The 16,127-nt window shown below is 60.7% G+C and overlaps 1 protein-coding gene across 1 annotated transcript; it reads right to left on the reverse strand.

Moving 5' to 3' along the window:
* Positions 1-1,309: 1,309 nt before the first annotated feature.
* Positions 1,310-10,132, reverse strand: LOC125918009 (anoctamin-9-like; the record flags this gene model as incomplete). The annotated part of the gene is made up of 15 exons (XM_049624067.1): positions 10,076-10,132; positions 5,031-5,105; positions 4,823-4,948; positions 4,497-4,642; positions 3,602-3,648; positions 3,416-3,474; positions 3,259-3,332; positions 2,847-2,981; positions 2,639-2,735; positions 2,420-2,480; positions 2,225-2,307; positions 2,000-2,104; positions 1,764-1,925; positions 1,639-1,675; positions 1,310-1,421 (listed from the first exon to the last, which is right to left on the reverse strand). Coding segments are annotated over exons 1-15 (1,376 nt in total), but the record flags the coding sequence as incomplete, so codon positions are not given.
* Positions 10,133-16,127: the final 5,995 nt, after the last annotated feature.

The following is a 16,127-nucleotide window of genomic DNA, read 5'->3' on the forward strand; positions in this document are numbered from 1 at the left end:
GAGGGGGAACGAGAGGCAGCCGGACCCGTGAGTCTGGACTTCAGGGAGAGCTCTGTGCTGGAGACAGGAACGTGGGCCTCACTGATGTGTCTAGATGACGTCAGGTCATGAGGACAGATACCGGGGCGTTGGCATGTTTAGAGGTCGGGAGAAGAGGAGAAGTGGGCATCCAGGGAAGGGCCGGCAGGCCTGGGGAGGGGAGAGGCAGGAGCAGGGAGGCCCAGACATCGGGCGCACTGCTGAGAGCACTCCTGGAAAGGAATAGGGCAGGATACTTGTGTGGAGGTGGAGATGATCCTGGACAGAGATCGCCGTGGACGAGGCAGAGGAGAGAGGCGAACCGCTCAAGCCCGTCCAGTGAAAACACCCACCAAGACAGTCTGCTGAGAGATTTCAGAAGCCAGCGTAGCCGAGGTTAGAGCAGGGAGAGGTCTGCCTCCAGCAGCAGGGGCCTCCGATTTCCTACGGACCCTTCCTCAGGAAGCCTGGGAAACCTGGGGTCCCACACGGCAGACCACAAGGGGCTCCTGGACCCAGCGTGAGCACACAAGGCCGCAAGGGGCGGGGCAGGCCCCTACGCGGAGGCATGTCCAGGGACGGCTCAGGTCTAGGCACCGCCTGATGTCTTTGAACGTACTTGGAGAACTCGGCGTGGTTTGGGTTGGTTTTGTAAGTTCTGCTGGAGTCTGGAACTAACTGGCAATATGTTTGTGTCTTGTGCTATTTAAACACACAGAACAGGTGAAGCAATTATTTTTTTCAGGAGAGACCAAAAAGTGTATGTTGGTTGAACCGAAAACATGTCCATTTTGCCAGAAGGAGAGGGAATGGGGGCTGCATGTGTGTTACACGGGATGCAGCTTTATGAAGCTCAAACATTGGAGATGAGCCAAACGTCCACCGGCTGAACTGAGAAAACAAATTCCAGCACGTTCCACAAAATAGCGCTCATAGCGTGGTTTTAAAAATGAGGCCTCAGCATCCATGCGGATGTGGGAGGTGCCCATGGTAAGTTTTCAGCGTAAAGAGAAGATAGGATTATTTACAGGAGAGAGCAGTGTATGTCAACAGGTGTATATGCGTGGGTACTTCAATGTGTAAAAAGCTCTGGAAAGACCCACCGAACGGTTACAGGGTCACCTCGAGGGCAGGGAGCAGAGAGCCGGGGGTTCACCGTGGGCTCTTGTACGTGTTTTCGCATTGGGCTCCAACTGCTCTGAGCACAAACTGTTTTAAAAATTAAGATGAGCAGGTATTTCCTTTAAAGGGGAAAGAGTTGAAGGCCGGCGGTGGGAGGGGCCGCCCCTACCTGCCCAGGATGAAGGCGATGTAGACGAGGGAGGAGAAGTGGGCAAAGAACTGCAGAGTGAAGAACTTGACGGTGAACTTGCTCTCCCGCTCTGAGAACGTCCTGGGCTTCTCTAGAATGAGACGGAGGCTGTCCCTCTCCCGTCCCCAACCTGTCCCTCTCCCGACAACTCAGAGACACCGCCAGCCCTCACCTGTCTGCCAGCTGTGAGAGGCGGCGGAGACACAGAGGATCCAGGGACCCAGGCTCCCAGCCCTGAAGGGTCCTGTCCCTCCCCCGCGCACCCCTCCCCCCAAGGCCAGAGAGGCGCCGGACGCCTCCTCTCTCACCAAAGTCACAGAGCTTGAGGGCCACACGCTTGTTGACCTGCAGGATGGGAGACCAGACGGCTCACTTGGGGCCTCGGTGGAGACCCCCACCCCGCCCTCCCTCTGTCCGCCCCCCCTCCAGCCACCTTGGTCATGATGAGGATGGCCACGTAGTGGACCAGGGCCCCGGTCACCACCACAGCCGTGGTCACCTGCTCTTCCTGGAAGAGCAGGGCGGAGTTGAAGAGGGCGGCGGCCAGGACGCGGTAGACCACCAGGACGTGGGCCATGCCGATCATGAGGCAGATCTGCGGGGAGGGTCCTCAGGAGGGCTGTCGCCGGCCCAGGTCTCCAGCCCCCCGGCAGGCCCCCCCAGGAGTACCATCAAGAGACACAGAGTGAGGATGGCCATGCTTCTCAGGTAGGAGTGCTGGTGTGGCCGGAGCTTGTAATCAGGGCAGTTAATGAGCTCAAGTGCCATTTCCTCCTGTGGAGGGAACGCAACACTCAGTCGGGGGACGGCCTGCCACACAGGGACACCCGCGTCCCACGCGCTGTGGGGGCCGCACGGGGCGCTGGAAAGAGCCCTGCACGGCCGGCCGCTCACCTGGTCCTCGTCCCACCCATACAGGTCCCAGTGCAGGACCACTCGGGCTCGTTGCCGCTTCCAGATCTCCAGGAACACCGTGGCTGAGTGGGGGGGGGAAGAGGGGGCAGGGCTGGGGTGGTGGCAGGGGGCGGGGAGTGGCCCCGGGGCTCAGGCCGCCCCCCCCACCTCCCTCCCAGCGCCCCAGCGACTCACCCCACAGAGCCATGAAGATGGCAAAGAGCACGGTGCCCTCGTTGTCGAAGAGGTGAGTGAGCTGGGGAGAGCGGCAGCCAGGCTGGGGACAGCCTTCTGTGGCCTGCCGCCCCCCACCCCACGGCCCTGCAGGGGCAGACCCTCCGCCCTGCTCGTGGGAGAGGATGGCCGGAGGGGACCCCCGGGTGGGGGGGAGCAGAACCCCCCGGAGCCGCAAACCTTGGCAAACATGCAGGTGTCCGAGAGCCGTTGGTACTTGCGGCCGTGGTCCCCGCGAGGACACAGCAGGATGTCGTCCGCCTCACAGATCTCCTTGCTGAGGGCGCAGGGACGGGCTGGTGGCGGCTCTCCCCTGACTCGGGGAGGAGGGGTCCCCGAAGGGCCCTGTCCCCCCCCCACCCCCCCGCCCCAGGCCTCCCATCCCCACCTGATCTGACTGGCGTTGAACAGGGAGAAGCCGCTCAGGAAGATGACGAGGCCGGCCACCGCAGCGGGCACCAGCATGTACGTGTACCAGCCCAGCCAGGCGAAGTACAGGGCCACCTTCTCGCCAAAGTAGTCCCTGTGGGGAGGCTGCCCCGTCAGGCCGCCCCTCCCCACCCCCGGATGTGACCCCACAGGCCAGTGCCGGGGTCCAGGTGGCACATGGGGAGACCAGACTGCTGTGTCCCACCCAGGAGCACAGACTCATCTGTTTGCCGTGGACACAGGTGTGTCTGTGCCTGTGGGGACACAGGTGTGTCTGGGGATCTTGGGTGTGTAGGCGGGCACATGCATGTGTCTGTGGGGCCACGGGTGTGTCTGTGGGGACGCAGGTGATTTGTCTGAGGCAGTGTCACCTGATGTCATCAATCGGCTGCTTGTTGACCATGTTTCTCCACTGGGCCCATTTCTTCTTCAGGTCGTCCTCCCCCTGGGCACAGGTGACAGACAGCGAGGGCTCCCTGCCTCCGGTCCCGCCCTCAGGCCTTCTCCCAGCCCGGGCCCACCCCTCACCTTGTGCAGGGCGAATCTGGTCTCAAAGACCCCATTCTTCACCAAATCCTCTAACGTGTCTGGAGGTCACAGGGAGTGTCAGGTCAGAGGGGTGAGGGGGGACCCTGCCCTGCTCTCCCCACATCGACACCGCTCCTGGGGCAGGGGTGGGGTGCCGCACAGGCCACCTGCCCACCCCATCCTTACCACCAGCTGCTGTCTTGCTGTTCAGTACAAAGTTGACAATTCGGATTCTGGAACACAAGAGCTCCTCAGGGGACCCCATCCTCTGTCTGGCCAGGTCCCAGGCCCCTCTGTATCCCTAGTGGAGCCTCCAGCCTGCCTGCCTTGATTGCCTGACCGGAGCCCAGAATCTAAGACTCACCTGGGAGCCCGACCCCCACCTCTTAAGTCCTCCTGTGGCCTGTGCCCCACGGCTCCAGGATGGGGCTCTCTCAGGGTAGGCCCTCCCCTCCCAGGACCCCTCCCAGGGCTCAGGCCTGCACCGTTCCCTCCCAGATACTGGGCCTGGACCCCCCCCCCCGCCTCCAATCACACCTCCCACCTGGAGCCCCCGCACATTCAGAGCACACTCTACGCCTTTACATGCACGAATCCCCCTCGCACCCCGTGAGCCATTTTGCATACAGGGAGACTGAGGCTCAGAGAGGCCTGTGCCAAGGCCAGGCAGGTGACAGAGGAGGGATATGGGGAGCGAGGGTAGAGTGGTGTGGAAGGTGGAGTCTCAGCAGGGGAAGGAGATGCTTGCAGAGAAGAGGCTGGGAGGCCTGGGAGGCTGAGGAGAGAGGTCCGGGGAGGGGCAGCTGGTCTGGAGAGGGGAGGTGGGGACCCGCATCCCAGGTCGCGGGGATGGGGGAAGGGCTGGCTGGGAGGGTCCTCCCGGCCTGTCCAAATCCCGCCCTCCCTTCGGGGAACACACGTAACCTTCAGAACTCTCCTAGAAGCAAGAACTAAATTGTCCCTTATCACAGACAGACACGGACACCGAGTCACAGAGCCCGGCCCCTGGGACCTCTGACACAAGACCACGCCTGGAAGCCTGACCGGACCAGGGACACGGCGTTCTGGGCCAGCCTCTCACCTGGTGGTGGCTGGGATGGGGGCTGGCCTGGCAGGCTGCGCTCTGGCGGCAGGACCCTCAGGCTCCATGAGGAGTGTGCGGTACAGATCAAAGATCCTGCTGTCGGCTCGGACCCCAAAGAACACCTTCTCGCGGTCCTCCATCATCTGGGGGGCGGGAGGGCGCTTGGGGACCTCCGCTCCACTTTGGAAACCATCCCCTTCGTCCTTTTTTGACACTGGCCTGTCCCTTCCACCTCAGGCACAAGGCCCCAGCCGTGTCTCCGGGCCCCTGGGACACACTTGTCCCCTGTGCCCCACACCAAGCCAGGCGCTCAGCCAGCACACCTTGTAATGGAAGCCCTTTGTCCTGAGCTCCTCCAGGAACCGTCGCTGCTGGCAGGCCTGCCTGGGGTTTCTCTGGGTGCGGCGGTCAGCCACGAGGACGTAATCCCACTGCTCGGAGGCCTCGGTCTGGAGGTAGGAGGCGCGAGGCTGGGGCCGGCACAGGGCCCGGGGATGGGTGGGACCCATCTCCCCTCACCAGGGGACTCACCTCACCGGCGTTGATCTCCATCAGCGGGAAGCTGTCTCCTTCGGTCCCCACCAGGATCCGGAGGCTCTCCTCAGCCTGGGAGTAGAGGAGGGTGGGGCTCATTCCTGCGGGGAGAGCCCTCCCGGCCGGGGCGCCTCGGCACCGAGGGGACAGCACGGGGCAACACGTAAAGCAAGGGTGCAGGAAAACGAGCGGACGAGGGGGAAGCTGCAAGCGGGGCTGGGACCACAAGGAGCAAGGATGGCTGGAGAGGCGTCGGGGCCTCCGGCAAAGGTCTGTTCAAAAACATAAGCAAACAGCTCCTCAAATCCTTGAGAAAAGACAAGCAGCAGAGAGGGTTTCGCAGAAGAGGAAGACACGGGAACTCTAGACGGTCAGGGAAACACGGGTCAGGTCACCGGAGGCATCCCCTCTACCCACTGGGTTACGGGCGTATCAGTGGCCCTTCCGCGTCAAACAGGTTCCCTGCGCACGAATTTGCGAAACAAAGCTGAACATCCTAGACTGTACAGCCGGGCCACCTACCCCTGAACGGGATGCTCCCGGTAGCATATTGCATACAGAAATTGTGGCGATAACCCGAGTTCCCACCAGCGGGTGGCTGGATGAAGTTATCCCGCACACGGTGGACAATCACGCAGCAGAGACGTGAACGGGCTGCGACACACGGAGCCCTGGGGACCAACGTGACAGGGCTCTGAGCTCAGTCAAAGTCGATGAGAAGCCCCAGAGGTACGTACTGCAGGACGTCCAGACGGACGGATCATAAGTCAGGGGCAGAACCTCAAGGAGGAGGCGGACGAGTGCACAGCCCCCGGGGCCCCTCCTGGGCCCCCGTTACTGTGGCGGCGTTTATGGACAGCACGGGGCCTTCTCTCTTCCTCCCTCGGTGCTCCCCCTTGTGAGTGCGCTCCAGCCTTCCCGGCCGAGAAAGGACGTGTGGGAAGGGGAAGGAGAGGAGCCCAGCGGCGGCCCCCACCCTACATGATGAAGGTCTAGGTCACAGTGGTATGAGTTAGCTGTTAGGGACCCCCCACCCCCAAAACACGGAGTCCTGGGTCACCTTGAGAAAACAGCAGACTCTCTCCAGAGCCTGAGCAGACTCAAAGCCGGATGGCCAGGGACAAGGAGGGAGAGAGGGAACGTCACGGACAGGAGGTGCCCAAGGAGACGTGAGGATAAGTGCCACGTGGGATCCCGCAAGGACCCGGGAACAGGAAGGACACAAGTGGGGCAGCTGGTGACATCGGAGTCCAGGTGCCCGTGTCGGGCTCTAGGTTCTGGCCAGATGCCCAGCCACGGGGCTGTGGCATCGGAGCAGCAGGGCGAGGGGCGCTGAGAAGCCTCGTGCTGTCTCTGTACACCTCAGGAATCTTTACAGAGGCGCTAAACGTGCACAGGTGGGGAGGGGGCGGGCTCAGGCCTCACTCACTCCTCATGAGCAGACAGACAGCAGGCTGCGAGGCAGACCTGGGCCCTTTCGCCGCGGGGCCGGGCAGCCGAGGGAGTGGAGGTGCGGGAGGCGGGCGACGAGGGCAGACAGTCACAGTGGGTCCCAAGGGGGGGAGCTCCAGGCTGAGATGTGGAGGGGACCTTGGCCTTGGAGCCCAGAGCCTGGGTTGCCAACCCTGTGCGCCCTCAGGCAAGACTGCCCACCTCTTCCGGCCTGGCTGCAGGACGCGCCCTGCACCCCAGTGTGGCCCTAAGCGTGCTTCCCAGCCGGCAGCTCTCCGGGGAGGCGCAGGGACCCTGCAGCTTCCCAGGGATGAGGGTGCGGGGAACGCCCTGGGGGCTGGGCCCACAGAGCACCCACCTCGCTCCTGCTGGGCTCTTGCCTTGGCCTCCTGCCAGCCCACCACCCCTGCCGCCCTTCTCCTGGCTTACGAGCTCAGTGTGGCCCGTGGCTGTCTGGCACCACATCACACCCTCCTCTCTATCCTGCCCGCTGCCAGGCCTTCCCCCTGCCGGTCCGCCCACCTCCTACCCCTTCCCTTCCACAGCCACTTTCCACCCAGCTCAAGACCTGCCTCCTTCAGAAAGCCTCCCTGGACTGCTCCAGCCAGTCCGCCCTGAAGGGCTGTCAGGAAGAATGCAGGCTGCCCGGTCCCAGTTGAATCCGAGACGAACAACAGATGCTTTGTGGTATAAGTATGTCCCAATTATTGCATGGAACACACTTATACCTAAAAAGAAAGTTTTCGTGTAAAATTCAATTTAACTGGGCATCTGTGTTTTATTTGTTTCAAAACCTGCAACCCCACCCAGGCACACCAGGAACTACTGGCCCCAGGGTGGGACCCGGGTCGGCCCCACTCTCCCTGTGTCCATCTCAGAAGCCTGGGCTAACACAGACAACAAGCCTCTAGCGCTCGGATGTGGCTTATGGTGTCTGAAACTCCTGTCCCATCTTGGGCCAGAGGAGAAACCTGCCATTCACAGAATTGCAGGGACGGGGAGAGCCCCTGGGCTGACTCTCTGTCTCGGGGAAGAGAGTAAAGTCTCAGCTGGATGGGAACAGGGACATCCAGGTCATCAGCCTCGGGTTCTGTGACTCGCCCACCACAGGCTCAGCAAGTGCCGTGTTGGACGATGACCCATGCACCGACGGGACCTCATGTGCTTGACCTCAGACGCGGGAGGGGGCTCTCCCTGTCCACCCCCAACCCCGAACTGAGCACCTCTGGCGGATCCTGCGAGGAGAGACCCCAGCTTCAGTGGGAAGAACAGGCAGGACAACCAGGGGTGGGAGATGGGACCCCAGGTGGTGAAGGGTTAGCATGGGGAAACCAGACTGGGCAGAACACTGGGGTCCGAGCAGGAGGATGGAGCCTGGGGAGGAGGGACTGTCCTAGAGGCACCTCAAAGCTCAGGCTTTTGGCGGGGGGCCCTTACTGAATCCCAGAAAATGAGGCTGCTGGGCCTGGTACAGCTCCCGATTTGGACAGCGCCTTCCCCTACCAGAGACATTGCACAGCTTTGGGACAGTTGCCCAGAGCAACTGGGAAAGGCTGACTCGGCCTCTCCTGGGGGCCTGGCGTGTGACCTGGACAGTGGGGAGTGATGCACCTAAGGTATCTGATTCCCGCCACTGGACAGAGATCCCCCCCCCCCCCACCCAGGTCACTGCCTGGTCACCCCCGACAATGGGCAGGCACCCACAGGAGCCGTCAGGTCAGGGTCCCCCCTCCCATTTGGCCGTCCTCCTCCCCACAGCCAGACAGGGACCAGGTTCTGAGAATCTGCTTCCCATGTACTCTGGGCTCACCATCCCTGAGGTCACTCACTGGATGCAAGTCCCTTCTGTGGGCCACAGCCACAGCCACGGCCTCCAGGACGAGGCTGTCCATCGGTCCATCTGTCCTCCAGGGTGACAGGCCTTCACACGTGGGGACTGGGCTTATGTGAAGTCGCCCCCACCTTCAGCAAGCTCCACCTCCAGGAAGCTGCGTGTGCCCATCAGGCCCCCAGGCCCCCGGGGCAGAGACAGGGGCTGTCCCTACACACTTGGCCTCGGCCATGTGCAGACCCCAGGCAAGTCCCTGCACAGATGAGGGGTGCAGGCTCGGAGACCCATATTGTTCTCCCTTTAGTCCTTCCAGCTTCCACCCCCGGCGAGCCGCACACCTAGTGGGCCAGGGCCCACGGTGTAACACGGGCCAGAGTGGCTCCAAACGAGGAAACTTCTGGAGACACCACGACTCCTGGGAGACATTCCCGCCCCGACAGCACAGGACACGAACAGTTAGAGCTGGGGAAGTCCTTCCCAGTTTGGCCTCTAGGTCACCAGTGAGACTGAGGACACTGCTGTGCAGGTGGGACTGCCACCCAGCTCCTGATCAGGTGGGCCACATGGAGCACACACGGGTGACACCCCAGCTGCACAAGGAATACGTTTGGACCGCCCCTCACTCTCCGTGGCACATCTCACCCTGGGGTCACAGCACACCTCTGCCTGGGCCCCATGGGCATCCTGGACTTTCATCATCCAGCAGGGGACCCTCCTGCCCCCACTAAAGTGTACAAACACAGAGAAGCCCACCCTCGCTTACTCAGCCCAGACGCCCTGGGTCCACCCTTCCTGAGCGAATCTCCCCACACCTGCTTCTCTCTTCAACTTCTGAAGCTAGTCATCTGCACCCCCCCAGCTCCCCTCCACCTCCTCAGCTGTCCGTCTGTCTTCTGTCAGTTCCTCATTGCATGTGTCCATCCACCCATCCCCAGACCCTTTATGATGCAACCTGCTACAGAGCAGGCTTGAGGGTGATGTGCGGTGTAAGTAGACACGGGGGCCTGGAGAGGCGGCCCGGAGCTTGGCCTTGTAGGGCAACAGGCTGGCAGGAGGCAAAAAAGTAGGGGCAGCGTTCCTGGGAGAGGGAAACATGTAGGGACAGGCCCTGAGGGGCAGCATGCAATCAGTGTCCGGGGACTTAGTACTCAGGACCCCCTAGGGACTCAGTACTCAGCACCTCCCAGGGACTCAGTACTCAGCACATCCAAAGACTTGGTACTCAGTACCTCCCAGAGACTCAGTGCTCAGCATCAACAAGGACTTGGTAGTTAGTGTTCCCAGGGACTCAGAACTCAGCACTTGAGCTTGGCAGAAGCATAAAGGGCAAGAAGGGAGCTGCCAGGAAGTGAGGCTGGGGGTTGGCAGAAGAGGGATTATGGAAGCTGCTCAGGCAGCTGGGGCCATGGGGAGCCATGGACGGGATTGGAGTGGAAGGGTGTGTTCAGATCCCGCTAGTGGCTGGGGCCACCAAGTCCTCCCTGCTGTCTGCATCTGCGTACGTCCCTTTCAAGGCATTGATTCTCGAGCCTAAGCCAAACCCCGTGCCACCTCCCCACCCGCCCCTAGGCAGCCCCAAGTGTCTCCCTCACCCCAGCTTGGGACTGGCATGAGGGGAAAGGGCTGGCAGAGGAAGCTGGGGTCAGGCTAAGGTGTGCCCGTGTGCTAGCCTGAGCAGCCAGGTGCCAGAGTTGGCTCTGGAAGGGCCGAGGAGGCCCTGGGCAAAGGTGGGGCAGGAGGCCGCCTGCTTGGCCCACACCTGGGAGAGCCCCAGGGAGGCTGAGTGGGAGGCTGGTTTCGCTCTCATCCCCGGCATGGGTCTCCTCCCAGAGCTACCCAGTCGTTGGCCCAGGCCCGGATGACCTTCCCTGGCAGAGGGGAGAAACGATGTCTTCCCAGGATGTTTTCCTGCCCACCTCCCTGGGACCCCCACAGCCTCCTACTCTGCCTCCCAGAATCAGAGTCCAACATCCCCCAGCCGGCCACCAACCCGCCTGGGGCAGGACTCCCAGGGAGCAGAGGGCCCAATCGGCCACCCTGGAGGCCAGAGCCCCCTCTCCCTCTGCAGGGCCGAGCTGCAAGGTCTAGGGATGGACAAGCTCTCCTCTTGTAGGCCCTACATATGCACTAAAGGCCTGGCCCTGGGGTCCCCAGAATCCCTGGCTGGGCAGGAGGAAATCTGCCCTCTGTCCCGCTCCAACCCCCAGCCAACCCAGGGGCTCCGTCTGAGCTCTGGCCACCCTCACCTCAGCCTTGAGGGCTCCAGGGAACCTCCACAGGCACTTTCCAGGTGAGGCTGGCAGGGCTGGCCGGAGGGGCCCACGGGGTGGGCGTGGCCTGGCCACAAGCGTGGACCCCGCCCCGCCCGACTCACCTGCATGCTGGTCCCAGAGTCCGGCGAGGGGCTAGCGATCGCGGTGCCCGCAGAGCTGGACCGAAGTGTGGCAGCAAGGCAGCTGGGCGCGTCCTACCTGACTTCCGCGTGGGACTCACCCCTCCCTCCTTCTTCCTCCTTCTCCTGGCTGATCCTTCTGCTGCCCCTCCTGTGCTGGAAGACACACCCCTCCCTGTGTGTGTGTGTGGGGGGGGGGGTGTTGACACCTTCCTGAGGACCTGGTGGGGTGGGGACCCCTCCCCCCACCTGAGGGCATTGCCCTCACCTGCAGGGGGGTTCCCCTATGAGTTAGATTGGCACTTCCCTCCCGGGGTACAGCATGAGTGGAGCACATGAGCCCTCCCCACTATCCCAGGCTTCACTCTTCCAGATCCCAGGACACACTTTCCCCAGCCCCCCGCCCCCAGAGCATCCAGCCCTTGACTCCCACCCCCAAGTCTAGTGTTTGTTCCCTTAGAGGAGAAATGGGCAGGAAGGACTGAAGATGAAGAAGAAACTGCTGCCCTGAGCCCCTGCTTTGTGGACCCCAACTGGGAGAGGCGAGGACCTTTGGGATCCCGAGGGCACACGCTGGCCCCGGGCCGCATGGATCCTGTGGTTCTAGGGCAGCAGTTGGGGAAGGCTCTGGGCCACCAGAGAGCAGAGTGCCCCCAACAGGGACGTGGGGCACCCGGCTCGGAAGCTGAGGACTCGGAGCGGAACTGCAGCAGGGCGAGGCACGTGGAAACACGGGACAGCATTAGTGGGCACCTGAGGTCACGGGGGGCAGGCAGCACCCACAGCGTCAGGGCACACCCTCATGCAGCCCATGTGACCCTGTGGTCCAGGCCCAGCGTTGACACACATTCGCTCTGGGATTATGTGGCTCCATCTCACCCACATTTCTGCCTCGGGAACCCCATGGCAGGCTGTGACAGCAGCAGGGGCCAGGACCAAACTGTGACAAAGAGGGACCGAGAGAGGGACCTAGTGGCACAGAGCCTGTGCGGGTGTGATGGCGCAAACCCAGACACGTGCACTAAGACTGAGGCCGTGGAGTCCCCGTGGCAGAGTTAGTCCAGGACTAGTATTAATTGTTGTTCTGCCACTGTAAACACTCGGTCTCACCACATGGCTCAAAGTGGCTGCTAAACCACCAGGCATCACAGCCACATTCAAGCCAGCAGGGAGAGAAAAGTGAAGGAGGGGCGCTCCACCTGTCACATAGTTGGTCACTTGCCCACAACTTCCTGCAAGGTAGCCTGGGAACTATGATCACTTTTCCTGAGAAGGTAGAAGGACGCTAGGGTCACACAGCAGTGTGCGCAGGCCAACGGGCCTCAAATGGCCCATTAGAGTTCAGGGAACAGAGGCAAGGGCTTTTGAGCACGAGTAATGCGAACTCATGGTCCACACTGCCAGCCAGCTCCTGGGCTCGGTCTCCTCCTGGTCTCCAACTCCACCGGCGCAGGGGGGTCTGTCTGCATTTACATTCGCATCATGTTAAAACAACCAATAGATTTCCCCTGACACAGGCGTCATTGCAGGCGTCTCCAGCCCAGGTGGGGGAGGAATGCCTGGCCCGACAGGGACAGGTGTCCTACTCTCAGTGAAGGATGTAAGATAAAGGCCGATCTCATCACCCGGTCCCATCTGGCACAGCCCTTTGGGAAAGCAATTCAGCAAAAAGAATCGGAAGCCTTAAAACTGCTTATGCTTTATTAACTTAACTTTTTATAAGCTATCCTCAGGAAAAAACCCCAAAATAATGACAATGTATATGAATCTGTCCTTTGAGGCAAAAATTATAAACCACCTACATGTCCAACTGCAGGGAGACGTCTGAGAAAGCACCTCTGAGCCGTTACAAAGTATTCTTTCAAAGTGCTATGAGCATATGGGAAAATGCTTATGTTACACAGTTAAGTGAAAAAATACAGATTAAAAACACATATGCATTTTTTTGTCTCAACTGAGTGAAAATGCCTTAAAATAACTGAAGAGTAGGTTGAATATATATAACTGTGAATGGAGGGATACGCTTTTCTTCCCTCAGCTTGCTTTCCTCAAGAAATGTGTGTTTTCTATAACACACATCATTTTTACAAACTGAATCATTACGGGGCGCCTGCGGGGCTCAGTCCACTGAGCGTCTGACTCTTGATTTCAGCTCAGGTCATGATCCCAGAGTCGCAGGATGGAACCCGTGTCGGGCTCCATGCTGCCCTGTCTTGGGGAGAGCACGAGGCCTCCGTGGGCCACGGACCCTGGACCCTGCTCCCTTTTCCTTCCTCCTCCAAGCTCCAGAGCACCCTGCCCAGCCGTCGTCCTCCGTGAGGCCAAAGTACAGCAGGAGGCGGGCCTCCCGTTCCCACTGTCTCCAGGCTGCCTCGACTCCTTGTTTTTTTTTTTTTTTTAATGTTTTTATTTATTTTTGAAACAGAGAGAGGCAGAGCATGAGCGGGGGAGGGGCAGAGAGAGAGGGAGACACAGAATCCGAAGCAGGCTCCAGGCTCCGAGCTGTCAGCACAGAGCCCGACTCGGGGCTCGAACTCACCGACCGTGAGATCATGACCTGAGCCGAAGTCGGACGCTCAACCGACCGAGCCACCCAGGTGCCCCATGCCTCGACTCCTTTTAACTGGGGGCTGGTGGCCACGCTGTGGAGGGGGTCAGGATGACAAAGCCACCGGGAGCGCCCCAGGTAAAATCCCACAAGCAGGAACGGGCATGTCCTCACCTTGGGAATCTGCCCTCCCAGCCCCAGTGGCCTGTCTTGTGGCCCAAAGATACTCTGATGTCTCAGTGAGGACAGTTCTCAGAGGCTCACAGCCAGGTCAGCTGGAGTCAGGGCCTCCCAAGCTCTCTCTGGGCTGGTCCCAGATGCCCCTGGCCTCCGTCTGGCCTCTCTGGCTCACAGCGCCTGTCTGGGGCAGCAGACACCCCCACCCCCACCCCCGTCCTCAGGCCCCTGCAGGGAAGATTCCTCTCCCAGCCTGGGCCTCTGCTCCTGGGATCGGCCAGACACAGGTCCTTGCCTGTCAGACCAGGGCTTCAGGGTGGGGACCCCAGGCCCTGATGTCCTCGCCCCGGGGGCAGCTCTGTCTCCCTGATGCTCCCCTAGCCAACGCCTCTGGGCCTTAAATTCCCAGCAGCTCCTGTTTTTAAGGAGCAGAGAGTCGTTCTTGCCTGGGCTGACAGTCCCGTAGCCCCAACCTCTCCGTCAGCCCTCAGAAAACAGAATGTGGTGGAGTGCTCCGCAGTCTGTTCACCTTTACAGACTTACAGGCGTCGTCCCGAAGCCCGCAGATTTCTCTCCCTTCCCTGTAAGGGTATTTTACGAGAGCATTTCTGTCAATACTTTCAGTATTCACCACCATGAATGTGAGTCCTTCGGGCCTCGGGAAACCTTGGGATCTGAGGCCAGGACACACGCCACCCAGACCTGTGGCTCCATGTGCTGTGCTCACAGGACCAGCTATGCCTGAGAGAGGCCAGAATCGGCCGCCTTCACAGCCCCTGGTGCCTGGGCCTTCAGGCAATCACCTGTGTGGCTGAGGAAGCTCAGGGCCGCTGGGCCCTTCCCCAGGCGGGGTGAGTCCTGCTGACTCGGGCCCCCCCGCGAGCCCCAGGCACGGGGTGTTGGACCACGTCGTCAGAGCCGCTCTGCTAAGTGCTCTGACCTGCCACCAGGCCACCTGAGCCACAAAGTGCTGGGCTTCTGAGACAACTTCCCCGCTCCTGAGTCCCATGGTGGACCCTGCCAGGGCACGTGTATCTGAAGGGAGGGTTGAGCCAGGCTGTACCCAGAGTGAAGGGTAGTGGTCCAGGCGGGGACACGGTGGAGGTGAGCTCAGGCTCAGGGGCGAGGCCACAGGTGGACCGCTCCTTGCAGAGCAGGGGGGGGGGGGGGGCGGGAGAAGCTCTAGGTTCCAGTGGGGACAGAAGAGCTGAGAGTAGGGGGCTCACCAACATTCTGTGCCTCAGCATCTCCGTCTCTCAGCCAGAGATGAAAAATAGAACCCAAGAGGGTGTGGAGGTCACAGTAGTTAGCATTTGTTTTTTGTTTTTAATGTTCTTATTTATTTTTGAGACACAGAGAGAGCACCCTTAAACGGGGGGAGGGCAGAGAGAGACGGAGACACAGAATCCCATGGAGGCTCCAGGCTCCAAGCTGTCAGCACAGAGCCCGATGTGGGGCTTGAACCCACAAGCCATGAGATCATGACCTGAGCAGAGGTCAGATGCTCAACCGACTGAGCCCCCCCAGGTGCCCCACAATAGTTAGCGTCTGTAAAGCTTTGGGAATTCTCACTGGCATGTGGCCAGAGCTTGGTGGCAACTGTTAACTAACATGTGGTCTGCACTCAGGGCAGAGGGCACCCCCCGGGGGTCTGGCTCAGCCCCTGCCCAGTGTTCCACTCCGGCCCCCAAACCTGACAGACCCTATCCAGCTCCACCCCCGCCCAGCCCTATCCTGTCCAGTGTCTGTGCCTTGGAGAGGCAGTGGCCCCCTTCACGTAGGAGGGGGGTGGCTCCCAGCACAGTTTGGGAGAAATACCCATATCCAAGAAGTTATCCCTACAGCAGAGGGCAGCACTGGGAATTTGGGCGGAACAGAGCTGGGGTGGAGAAAAGGGGCCTTGAGGATGGCTCTGAGGGGCCCTCAGGGCAGAGTGAGGAACCAGCCTGTGGGGTGCTTGCTGGAAAGAAGGGGGGGGGTGGGAGCTGACCTGCTCTAGGCACCCGGGTCCAGCATCGCTTCCCTGGATAAAGCAAGTCTCGGCGTGTCAGTCTGTGCAGGCCAGTGCAGTGGGGACCACCGTCCTAGTTTGGGTGAAAGTGACCTTGTGTGACTCCTTGTGGCCTTTGGGACGGAGACCAAGGTGCAGCTCTAGCCTCACACTCGCACGTGCACTGGACGGTGGCCACAGAGAAGTTGGCAGCCCAGGCCCGTGTGGGTGGGGTCAGGGCCTGGCGTGTGGAGTTGGCCCAGGGCTGGACAGAGGGCATCCTGGAAGGCCTGTTAACCTTAAAAATAACACCGTCAACCATAATTACCAGCAAAATGAGTTTATCTGGGAATAGCAGAGAATTAAAATCTGGGACACGAAAGTTACAGCAAAACCACAGGCAAGTTCCCAGAACAGAGGAAGGGGGTGGTTAGGGGCCTGTTGTGAACCAGAAGTCCCCTGGAGTAAACTGGGAGCTGGGAGTGTAGTGGCCTCTCGCTGGCTAGGCTATTGCCTAAGAGGAACCTCGCTTCCTCCTCCTAGGGTGGTAAAGTGGCATCCACCTGCGAGGTGTTTCTTCCTGTTGGCTCTACAGTTGACAACTCATGAGCACGCCTCCTGCTGGTCTCCCAACTCCGTTCTAAACAAGGGTTCCTTTATTCGGTTTCACAAGCCAGAGAGCACACCTCCTGGGGCCAGCATTT

This window comes from Panthera uncia, unplaced genomic scaffold (genome assembly GCF_023721935.1).
Source record: "Panthera uncia isolate 11264 unplaced genomic scaffold, Puncia_PCG_1.0 HiC_scaffold_366, whole genome shotgun sequence".
Classification (NCBI taxonomy): domain Eukaryota; kingdom Metazoa; phylum Chordata; class Mammalia; order Carnivora; family Felidae; genus Panthera; species Panthera uncia.